This window comes from Geotrypetes seraphini, chromosome 3 (assembly GCF_902459505.1).
Source record: "Geotrypetes seraphini chromosome 3, aGeoSer1.1, whole genome shotgun sequence".
NCBI lineage: Eukaryota > Metazoa > Chordata > Amphibia > Gymnophiona > Dermophiidae > Geotrypetes > Geotrypetes seraphini.
In genome coordinates this window covers 248939564-248952307 of record NC_047086.1, presented here as the reverse complement: position 1 = coordinate 248952307, position 12744 = coordinate 248939564, and the positions used below count along the sequence as shown (strand labels likewise).

The 12744-nt window shown below is 41.7% G+C and overlaps 1 protein-coding gene across 3 annotated transcripts in view; it reads right to left on the bottom strand.

The window, feature by feature from the left end:
• Window positions 1-12744, bottom strand: part of SLC22A3 (solute carrier family 22 member 3) — a 236507-nt gene that overhangs the window by 80842 nt on the left and 142921 nt on the right. For all 3 annotated transcript variants that reach the window (XR_004538947.1, XR_004538946.1, XM_033939722.1), the window contains exon 5: window positions 4275-4392. Coding sequence is in view for 1 of the 3 variants with exons in the window: in XM_033939722.1 (XP_033795613.1) it covers window positions 4275-4392 (118 nt within the window). In the remaining 2 variants the exon portion in view is untranslated. The remainder of the gene's footprint in view (window positions 1-4274; window positions 4393-12744) is intronic.

The window sequence follows — 12744 nt, the reverse complement described above, 5'->3', positions numbered from 1 at the left end:
TTTAAAGCCATGACACACTAAACTTTTGAGAAAATGGAAAGAACAGCGAAGGCGACCTCTGCGTTCAACAGGATTTATTCATTCATTTATATAAAGACTCAACACGTATGTGTTTCAGTTTACTCTACTACACTAAACTCGGGGCCATGGCTGGAGGGCATCCAGAAATGTGAGGACATCGACGTGATGACATCATGTAGATGTGCAAAGTCATCACGTCAACATCTACGCAAGCGTAGAGGCCCTCCACGGAGAGGAGGACAGGCGCCAGCACCGGCTAACTGCCTACAGGACGTGCCTTTTGCCATGAGAGGCATGTCTTGTAAGTAGTCAGCTGGCACCAGTGCCTCTCCTCGCCGGCGTCTTGCAGAACACCCGGAATCTCATCAAGGCACACAGTTTGCGATACACTACTGTAAGTTACGAATGTAAGTGGGAGTCTTGTCTATGTTCCACCCATTCTCCAAAATAGTGAGCAGACCAAAAGAAAGTCCAATGGTAACATTATTAGCAATAATAGTAGAGGGGGAAAACTTGCCCAACTTAGCCAAGTTTTGCCCTTGAGCTGTAACAGGAGCTAAAAATACTGTATAACCAAATGAATATTAACACCACATAAAAATCTACAGCATACATAAATAATGACTTAAACAAAACAGTGATAACATGGGCACAAATCACTGAGGTAAAAGCGCCAATGCTCAATGGAATATGTGTCAAAGCTTTTAACGCAGCAACCTGCGATAAAAAAAACCCTAACGCAGCTTGATAAAAGAAGGTCCTGATTAGCAGCTGCTAATGAAACATAACAAATGAAAAAGCATCAGAATTAGTCAATGTGCTATAAGGTGTTACATGGCCTCACAGCAAATTATCTTGTGGATCATTTTATATTTGCCAACTCTAGACGTTCACAAAACTCTCAAGCATTTTTTGCCTCTTTCAGTCAAGAACTGTTGGTACAAAAATACTTTCATAGAATATTCTCATTTCAAGCAGCAATAAGAGATAAAGAGTTTAATCATTTAATTGTTAATTCGGCATCCTATCAACACTTTAGGAAATTGTTGAAAACTTACTTATAGGATAAATGTTTGTAATTATAAGTTCTGTAAGTTGCTAAATTGTGAAGCGCATAGAAATGGAAGGTATTGCAGTATACAAATACATTTTTATGTTATGTTATGAATCAAAATTATAATCAAATAATGGATAATAATTACTCAAAACAAACCCCTCCTTTTTAAACAAAACGCAAAAGTGTTTTTTAGAGCAAGCCGGTGCACTGAATGTTCTGAACTGCTCACAACACTCAGAGTTCCTATGAGTGTCGGGAGCAGCGTAGAGCATTCGGCTTGCTGGCCTGTGCTAAACATTGCTTTTGCAGTGTTGTAAAAGGGGGAGGGGAATGACTTAAAAAGATAAAATTGCTCAAACTTAACAGCACACAGAAGCACAAAGTCCATAATACATGCTCATATAGGTGTAAAATATAACTCATTCCAAATCTGGTAAATGCGAAGGATAAAACAAAGAAATGGGCAATAAAAACTAAACAAATTGAGCAATAAAAACAACTACACTTCTCCCTCCCTGTTCACGGGGGTTAGGAGCAGAGCCGGCCCGCGAATAGGGAAAATTTGTGAATAACTTTTGAGCCATATCTGTTCCACCCCGGACCTTATCTGATGGTCTAGCGGTGACGTAGGGCAGGAGCAATCTTCCTACAACTCCCTGTTGTAGTCTCGTGAGACCACAGGAACTCACAGCACGGCTCTGCATGGGAAGGAGTGTAGGAAGATTGCTCCTGCCCCGCGTCACCGCTAGATCACCAGGTAAGGTCCATGCTCCTGGGGTGGCTGCTCGCCTCCTCCGCCTCTGATCACCCCCCCTCCTCCTCTGATTGCCTTTCTCCTCCTCTGATTGCCTCCCTCCTCGCACCGATCCAAGTCCCGGGGTTGTTTTTTTTTCAATGCAGGCTGCCAACGAGTGATTCTCAGTGTGGGGGGAGCTTGGGGAAAAAAATCACGAATAATCGAAACGGCGAATGTCGAAACCGTGAATAGGGAGGGGGAAGAGTAGTTTCAAAAATATACCCCCCCTTTTCTATGCCGTGGTAGAGGTTTCTACCTTGGCTCGGAGTGCTAAATGCTCCGATGCTCATAGAATTCTACAGAAGGAAAACAAATGAGTCTCCCCCTCGCCCCAAAAGGGTGGGTGGGGGAAGTGGGGGCAGAGACGGTCCTGACAGTCAGGATTGTCTCTGCCCTCCCCCCAACCTTTTGGGACGAGGGAAGACTTTTGTTTTCATTGATATTGTACTCCGCTGGGTTAGAATTCTACATACAGTACATACATCATCTATATATATAAAATCGGAGGTATGTATGTATGTATGTGTGTGTGTATGTGCCGTGATCACGCAAAAACGGCTTGACCGATTTGAACGAAACTTGGTATGCTGATCCCTCACTACCTGGGATGATATGTTCTGGGGGTCTTGCGGCCCACCTGCACACCTGGGTGGAGCTACAAACAGAAAATCAGATTTCACCCATTCATGTCAATGGAAAAAATGTAAAAAGCTGCCATTCTCACAGTAATTCAAAAACGGCTTGACCGATTTGAACGAAACTTGGTATGCAGATCCCTCACTACCTGGGGTGATATGTTCTGGGGGTCTCGCGGCCCACCTGCACACGTGGGCGGAGCTACAAACAGAAATTCACATTTCACCCATTCATGTCAATGGAAAAAATGTAAAAAGCTGCCATTCTCACAGTAATTCAAAAACGGCTTGACCGATTTGAACGAAACTTGGTATTCTGATCCCTCACTACCTGGGGTGATATGTTCTGGGGGTCTCGCGGCCCACCTGCACACGTGGGCGGAGCTACAAACAGAAATTCACATTTCACCCATTCATGTCACTGGAAAAAATGTAAATAGCTGCCATTCTCACAGTAATTCAAAAACGGCTTCACCGATTTGAACGAAACTTGGTATGCAGATCCCTCACTACCTGGGGTGATATGTTCTGGGGGTCTAGTGGCCCACCTGCACACATGGGCGGAGCTACAAACATAAAATCGGATTTCACCCATTCATGTCAATGGAAAAAATGTAAAAAGCTGCCATTCTCACAGTAATTCAAAAACGACTTGACCGATTTGAACGTAACTTGGTATGCAGATCCCTCACTACCTGGGGTGATATGTTCTGGGGGTCTCGCGGCCCACCTGCACACGTGGGCGGAGCTACACACAGAAAATCAGATTTCACCCATTCATGTCAATGGAAAAAATGTAAACAGCTGCCATTCTCACAGTAATTCCAACTATAAAACACTTTCTATGACACTATAACCACTAGGGACATCATTTCTATTCTACCACGGACACCATACATATAGAGTTTGTATGTTCTAACTGTGTTTGTAACTGTTTCCTTCATGCACCCCAGTTCATAATGTTATTACATTACATGAGTACTCACATATCCTGAACTAGGAACACAGGTTCCATTCTGAACCGGGAACAAACTGCATGGAGTTTCTTTTCAACCTGAGTTTCCACATATTGAGTTGTTTAAATCAATACTGAAACTTTTGGATGCCACTTATTCCAACAGATCTTCCTTTTCAGTTTAAGAGATTGCAAATTCCAGTGAGACTTGCATTCTCTATCACAATCAACAAATCACAGGGACAGACTATTACATACTGTGGAGTGGATTTAAGATCCCCCTGTTTTTCCCATGGACAACTCTATGTTGCTTGATCAAGGGTGGGTTCACCCAAGAATTTATATGTTCTTGCTCCTGGAGGTGAAACTAAAATTGTTGTTTATAATCAAGTTTTGTGTTAGTTGTATTGTATTCATTTTGTCAAATATTTCACATTATAATTTGATTATTGTACTTTTTATAAAGCTGTAAAAAAATAATTTAATTCACCACTATAAAGTATCTTTATTTCAATCCATTTACTGTGTTATTGCTATAATTAAATACCCGTGCAACGCCGGGGCATCAGCTAGTACAATATATAGAATGTGGGGAATAGTTTATGTTGCTCCTCATAGGAAGAATCCTGAAATCTGGGACTATAGAAAGTTTGTCAGTGCTCTGCAGTATTCCAGCATAGTTTCTTACCAGGAAGTGCTCTGAGCAAGGGGGGGGGGGGGGGGGGGGGTGCGGTCTTACACACATTCATCAAATAAGACTATATTTTTTAACCAGAGCAAAATCCTATAATATGAAACTACTGCATATACCTCTCTGTAACTTGGTGTTAGATATTTCCCATTATGTTTGGCAATGGTGCGCACCAATTTCAGTGCCTCTTCCTTTTTCTGACGTATCAGCAACCAACGGGGGGATTCAGGAACTAGCCTAGAAAAATAAATAGAACATGAGATCTCATTCCCTGCCACTACCTGAAAGCTATATGCAAGATCCACTGTACCATTAATCTACAGTCCACATAACAAATAACTCAGTGGCAAAATATCAAATATATTATGTCAAGGAAATCAGGATGCTGCATTGTCTGGAGAACTGAAAAAGCTGTTGGGATCTTTATTGGGTAAACAGTCTCCATATTATTTTCCTTCAAAACAATAGCATTGACTGGAATCTGAACTTAGAGGAACAACATTACTTTTGCTCGGATTCCGGAACTTGGTTGCAGCGAAGATGGCTGTGTGATTGCTGAGCTCCTCCTCTGGTAGCACCTGCAGTTTATTTATCAGCATTGGAAAACTGATTTCCTCCCAGAAGATAGATACTTATTCAGCATGGCAACAGGGAAACAAACTTGGCTAGAGGCTGCCTTTGCTGCTGCAGGTTAAAGTAAAAGATCAAAGCCGGACATCATTACTCCTTCCAAAGTGCCATTACCTAGGGACTCCATGGACATGTTAGAACAGCTAATGGAGTGGATGAAAAGTATACAAGATATGTTGCAGGACAATTCAATGAAGTTGGCTTCAGTGCAAGAAGAAATGGCAAACCTTACCAAGCAGGTGTGAAAATCGGGTGGAATCATGTGAAACTAAACTGATCCAATGCCAGTCTGATCATAAGACTATCCTGCACCTGTCAAAAGAATTAGAGAATTTAAATAATAGGTGAAGGAGGAAGAATGACAGGTTAATTGGTCTTCCTGAAGGAGTGGAGGGTCCAGATGCTATAATGTTTTTGGAAGATTTCTTACCAAAAATGCTCTCAGTAAAGTTCCCTTAGCCATTGGAAATTGAAAGGGCTCATAGAGTGCCATCAAGGAGGATAAACGGTCAAACTGGCCCTGGGACACTAATTTTTAAATTGCTACGCTTTACACAAGCAGTGCAAATTTTAAGAACAGCAAAAGAAAAAAGAAATTTAAAGTGGCAGGAGTCGAAAGTTGTACTCTTACCTGACTTTGCAAAAACAACAGCTGATGTAAGGAAGCAGTTTTTGATGCTCCAGCCGCAGTTGAGACAGATGGGTGCAAATTATGGGTTAATATATCCGGCAGTGATGAAGGTCACTCACAATAATAAGACCATTCACTATGAGGTCCCAGGAAAATTACAAGCATGCATCAATCAATTTTCTAAAGAGATATCATAATTTTAACGATTGAGCTGGATAAAATGAAAAATATTTATTGAATATCATTTTTATTTTTATTCATTTTGTCTTATTTTATTTTTGGTTTAATATATGATTGAATTTGTGGGAGAAAATGACTGCTGTATACTTTAATTGGCAATTTTTATGTGGTTGGAAACACTTGATTGACATGGATACTGGAGAGTTCTTTGGAGAAACTGACATTTTGATATAAGTTCAGAACAAATTCTAAAATGATGTTTCCAGTGCTGGTTTAGAATGCTATCGGGATTTTAAATTGGCTAAGTGGGTTGGGCCAAAAAGGTATGACAGGCACTGCTTGACACCAGAACTACTATCTGCTAACTTGAAATTTAACCTGAGGGGGAAGCACGTCTCCGTTGAGGATTCTGAAGAACGTCACAATGACTCATGGATAGAGTTTTAGTTTAGAAAAAATCAACGAGGGAGTTGATTGGACTTTTGGTCTGGGACTTGGATTTAGCAGCGTGTTTTTCAATCAGAAAGCAAGCTGATTTTAGAGCAGAAGGCATAGAAGAAAAGAATGAGGTAGTAGGAAGGAGGACTGGGATGTGAACCTGTATAATTTTTAAACTTAATGTCTCTTGAAAGTTGAAAAAATTTGTGTTTGACCCTTACAACTGGGGCGGTAAAAGAAATCGGAGATTGAGTGACTAAAGGATGATCAGGGCCGGATTAAAGGATAGGCCTAGTAGGCACATGCCTAGGGCCCGCTGAAGGAGGACAAACAGACTACTAAAATTTTTTTCCAAAATGGGGCCCCCTCCAGCATTATTTTTTTTCAAAACAGGCCCCCCCCGGCATCGATCAGCAATGCACCCCCCCAGGTGGGTAAAATCGGCAATGGTGAAGATCACATGGTGTGCGCGAGGCCTCTCCACGCTCATTGCAACTGTGGTGGTTGCAACTTGGTGAGTGCTGGCGGCTGCAAGATGGGCTGGGGGAGAGCTCCACACCTAGATGGGCTGTGGTGGTAGGTGACGATATGTCTCAGGTGGCCTGCTTATAAGCAGCAGGGGTATCTGGCTGGCTCCTTCACTTCTCCTGCTCCTTCCTGTCAGTCTTCTTCTTTTCATGCTCTCCACGTGCTCAGCTCTCCCTAACCCCTGTCGCCAACTGCATTTATGAACAGCAGTGCCGACGTCGCTCCCGCAGCTCCTCTCTAGCCCGGTTGGATGGGCTAGAGGCAAGCAAAGAACAGCGGGCAGGCAGAAGGGCTGACTCGACCATTGGAGTCAGCGGCCAGACAGCTACCAAACAAACTGAGCCAGACCAAATCAAAAAACCAGAAGAAAAAAATAACATAAAATAGTAAAAATAGAATAAAAGTAGGCTAAATAAGAGAAAGCAAAACAAAAATAACAAATGTTTTCTCGTTTTAACTGTGCACTTTTTACAGCCGGCATAACAAGCGGCGTCCTTGGTATTTTAATTATGCACAGCACTCTTATACAGTTGTTTAAATACATATATGTTGGGGGTTTTTTATTTGCACTTAGCAGAGTTAGTTCAAAACCCCCTGTAATCCATATGGACAGCAAATTTATTTACGTTTTGTGCAACTTCATAAGACTTTCTCTGCGGCTTATTTGCGACCTCAATTCTTATTATATTTCACTGATGTTCCCCATATTTTTAGGGTTCTTGTTCACACTGTAAGAGAGCTAGTTTTTGCTACAATATTTATTATGTTTTCTAGCTGGTAGGTCAGGTCCTTTGGTTTTGCTTATTGCATACTTCTCAGGTGCCGTGTTAGCACATAACACTATCTGGTTCCTTATATATATATTTTTTATTTTTTAACATCTGAGTAACAGTTCTGCGTCAATATTTCATATTTTTTTTTTAACATCTGAGTAACAGTCAATATTTCTACATATTATATAGTTTGCATATATTTTCAGCATCTAATGTCCATACATATTTAAATCTTTATGTCTGTCCCTATATGTCTTTTGATGAAGACCACACACCATTTTAGTAGCCTTCCTCTAGACCGACTCCATCTTTTTTGTTCAGAGATGCTAGAGGCTTATATAGAACTAAAGCAATATCAATCCCCCTTGTTTTGATCCTGGTTGTATGTTCCCTTTGCAATTGCTAATAAAGATAATTAAAAAAAAAAAAAAAAAAGAACTAAAACTGTACACTGGCACTGGTATGGTAATCTTTCTTGTTTGTTTTGAATTATATAATAAAAGAAAAATAAGTGGAAATAAATAAGTAAATAAGAAAACGAGTAAATAAATGGGGCAGGGTGGGGTGTGGGCGGGGCAGGGGCGGGGCAAAGGCGGGGCAGAGTATGGCTAGGGGGCCCAGTGTAGTTGTGTGCCTAGGGGCCCTCGAAGAATTAATCCTTCCATGAGGATGATCATGAGTCTGCAGGTTCGGGAATGTGTAATTGGGAACTTCCTGTTCTGTGGTTAATGTTGTGTAAGCGACACAGGTCTGGAAGCATCTAGTTTGACACTGGAAGCTTGGAGATTCGTTATGTTCACCCATGGATCTGTTCTGGATTGTGTATGTGGCTTGTTTCTGGGATATGAGTTTGTATGTTGCATGAGAAATATAAACTGGTTAGAGGTTAGAAGTTTCTGGGTTGGGGGAGTATAAAGTAGTTTGAATGGAATGTAAATGGAGTGAATGGATAAAGAGGTGAATTGGTTATTATGAGTTTGAAATTAATTTTCTATGAATTCTGAGTTAATAACTATCTTTTAACTGTTGGTAGAACATTTTAATATTTAAAATAATACTGGTAATAGAATAGCTGAATTTCAGATATGCTTTATTCATTTCAGTCAGATCAACTTAATTAATTAGTACTGATTAGTATATGTCTGTCAGTACTAATTAAATAAGTTGATCAATAAAACTGACTGACTCAAATGAATAAAGCATATCTGAAATTCAGCTATTCTATTACCAGTATATATATGTATATATATATATATATAGAGAGAGAGAGAGAGAGAGAGAGAGAGGAATTGTTATTACTTTATTTGGTAATGTCTTACTATTGTATTATGTTTGAGTTAAATTAAGTATATTGTGCTATGTTCATTTGTAGATCAAAGTTTAATAAGTTAATTAAACTGCTGTTTTAGTTAAATATAACATATCATAAATGGTATTTATATTTCATATTCAGTATTATTTATTAAATGGTGCTGATTAATTTTTCGGGGGGGGGGGGGAGATTAAGGTGCTTGGGGAGAGTGGTAATTGCTGGTCTGTATAGATGCACCCAAGTTTTTAAGAACTTTAGAGGGATGGATTACGGGAGGGAATGGGGGGGGGGGGGGGTTAGATTAGGATTCTGGATGTGTGTGGAAGGATTATTCATAGTTTCAGTACAAAATGCAATCAGGCCACCAAGTGGTACAAATTAATATCTGAATGTTTGAATAAGAAACCTAAAACAAGTTTAAAAGATATTTAGAGAATTGAAATAAAGCAGCAGATTTCTGCTACTCAATGGCATGGATTTTGACTTGGAGGATGAGATGTACAGCGTCAGTATCTATGAGACAAACCTGGTTCTTTTTGTTACATAGAAATTTTTGGACCCCAGTTCGGTTACAAAAGTTGGATAGTTCAAAGTCTAAGAGATGCTGGAACTGTCATCTTGAAGTAGGGACACTGGATCATTTGTTGTTTTATTGTCCCTTGATACTCAATTTCTGGAAATCGATTTGGGGAAAGATTATTATGATACTTGGTGATCCTCTGCCATTGACATATGAGAGTGTTTTATATGGTACTTTACTGAAACCAAAGAACCCAGCTAACAAACACAAAAGCAGACTTCTTTTAATTATGAAAGGGTTGCTATGCAGATAACCAGGAATTGGAAAAATTATGATCGGCTGATCCTCTCCTTTTGGTGGGAGACATTGTGCTTGTATTACAAATATGAGAGAATGTTTGCGGAGCAGGTGGGGAATAGTAAGTTTGCAGGAGATAAATGCTCTTTTCTTCTTTTTTATGAGGTCCGAGATCTCTGCAGAGAACCACTGAGGTTTATTGTTTCTCCGCCATTTACTTACTGTTTTTATATAGAGGTTGGTTGCTTCGTGTAGGGTAGATTTCAGAGCTGACCACATTACCTCTACATTATCTGTTGTGGCCTGGTTTTGCAGCGCCCGATAGACGAAATCTCCCATGTTTTTGAAGTTGGTGCCCTTAAAGTTGAGGACTTTCGTGGATGTGTTTGATCTAGTGAAACCTTTCCTGAGGTGAAACCATACCATGTTGTGGTCGCTGGAGGCCAACGTATCGCCTACCGAAACCTCTGTGACACTGTCTCTGTTGGTGAGTACTAGGTCCAGTATCGCTTGATCCCTAGTGGGCTCTAATACCATCTGTTTGAGTTGTGCTCCCCTTATGGAGGTTAGTAGTCTTTTGCTGCCGCTGGATGTAGTGCAGAGTTTGTTGTAATCGGCATCAGGCATATTGAAGTCCCCCAAAAGTACCGTGTCTCCTCGCAGAGTGATGGTCTCTATATCTTCAATTAGTTCTGAATCTATGTTTTCCTGTTGTCTTGGAGGTCTGTATACAACACCAAGATACAGGTATTTGTCATTCCCCCTGGCTAGGTTCACTCAAAGGGATTCCCCGGTGTACTTGGCATCTGCGATTCTGGTAACTTTGATGTCCTCTTTGGTGTATAGTGCTACTCCTCCTCCTGTTTTGCCCTCTCTGTCTTGCCGAATTAAGTTGTATCCCAGTATAACCATATCCCACCCATGGGAGTCCGTGAACTAGGTTTCGAATATTGCTACCACATCTAGGTCGGCATTTTTCATTTCTGTTTCTAAGTCCAGAATTTTGTTGCCTAAACTGTGGGCATTAACGTACATAGCCCTCCATACTTTATGTTTGCTAAGTCTCCGTGGCAATTTTCCCTCCTGAGTTAGTGTGGTTCCTACAGTACTGTTTGCCATGTGTGTACTTACCTCAGATTCAGAATTGGAGTGGCAACTTGCCCCACCAGGATGACTACTTACCACACCAGTTTGTGATGGGTACCCTCCCCCGTCTTACCTAGTTTAAAGCACTTCGAAGCAGGCGGGCTAGTCGGTGTCCAAAGACGTTCTTACCCCTTCTAGTCAGGTGGAGCCCGTCTGCTCCCTGTAGTCCTAGTAGTGTATCTCCATGGTTCAGGAATCTGAAGTTCATCTCTTTGCACCATCCGTGTAGCCACTCGTTTGCCTTCTGGATACGATCTTCCCTGACTCTTCCCTTACATCTCACTGGAAGGATCGAGGAGAAAACCACCTGTGCTCCCATCCGCCTCAGCTTCTCACCCAGGGCTCCAAAATCTTCGGGTATTTTCTCTGGGGTGTTCCTGGCAGTGTCGTTCGTTTCAACATGGATGAGAAGCATAGGGAAGTGGTTTTGGGGCTTGATGAGTCGTTCTAAGCAGGTGGTCACATCCCGGATTCTGGCTCCTGGAAGACAACAAACCTCTCTGGATTGCATATCTGGTCTGCAAATTGGTCCCTCTGTGCCTCTCAGCAGGAGTCCCCAATGACCACCACTCTGCGCTTATTCGGGAGGAGCTGATCTGTTGCCCCCGGAACCGGAGCCATCTGTTGGATAACTTATTGTACTTCATTGGCAGGTCCTTCCTGTAAAAGCTGGAATCTGTTCTTCAAGGTGATTTATGGGGTTGATGTGGATCTGCCCTGTTTGCAAGAAAAAGAAGAGGAAGGTCTTCTGTGTTTGCCTGTAGAGGAGGTAACCAGCTGCCAGGAGTCAGAGTCTCTAGCCTCTTCCTGCACCCCAATTGTTGGTTTCAAGGCTGTTGGTTTGGTTGTCTCGAGGATGGTCTCGTCTTGCGCCTGCTTGGTGATTTGTGACAGCTCCTAGATGCACTTCTCTTTACGAGAAGCTTAGAGCGATATGGGGACCAAAACTATGCCAGGATACACCTGGCTGGGCCTCCGCGTGTGCGGATCGCCGGACTTGATGGACCTAGGGTCTCTTCTAGGGATGGCACTTCTTATGTTCTTATGAAGGCCTCACCTTCCTGGATGCTTCTCAGGCACGTCACCTCTTCTCGCAGGCTCCTCAGCTCCTGCAGGATGTCTCCGTCTAGCTGGCCAACCTCATGGCCTCCGAAAGCTAACTGAAAAATATATTATTAGTCCAATAAAATGGTACACTATTATCTTATTTTCCTTTTTTTTTTTTTTTAGTTTTATTTGTTACTTTGACCAGTGATTGTTATTTCTCAGTTTTGTTTTTTTTTAATTTACATAAATCTTTATATTTTGAACAATATTAGGGGACATGCATCAATGTTTCTGTGGTGTTGCATTATATGGAAGGTCTGGCTTCTTGGTGATTCAGTTTAACTTTTATCTATGATAATAAGTTATTCAGAGTAGTGAAGACGCAGGAGGATTGCAAAGATCTGCAACGTGACATAAACACGCTTGAGAAATGGGCCGCGACATGGCAAATGAGGTTCAATGTGGATACATGTAAGGTGTAACAAAAATCTTATACACGAATACAAGATGTCCGGGGCGTTACTTGGAGAGACCTCCCAAGAAAGAGACTTAGGAGTGCTGGTTGACAGGTTGATGAAGCCATCCGCACAATGCGCAGCGGCGGTGGAAAGGGCAAATAGAATGCTAGGAATGATTAAGAAGGGGATCACAAATCGATTGGAGAATGTTATCATGCCACTGTACCGGGCCATGGTACACCCTCAACTGCACTAGTCACCAGCACTTGTTACCGTACATGAAGGAGGACACTGTACTACTCGAAAGGGTCCAGAGAAGAGCAACTAAAATGGTTAAGGGGTTAGAGGAGTTGCCATACAGTGAGAGATTAGAGAAACTGGGACTCTTTTCCCTTGAAAAGAAGAGACTGAGAGGGGACATGACTTTAACGTCCAAGATAATGAAGGGAATAGACTTAGTAGATAAAGACAGGCTGTTAACCCTCTCCAAGGTAGGGAGAATGAGAGAGCACTCTCTGAAGTTAAAAGGGGATAGATTCTGTACAAACATAAAGAAGTTCTTCTTCACCCAGAGAGTGGTGGAAAACTGGAACGCTCTTCCGGAGGCTATTATAGGGGAAAACACCCTC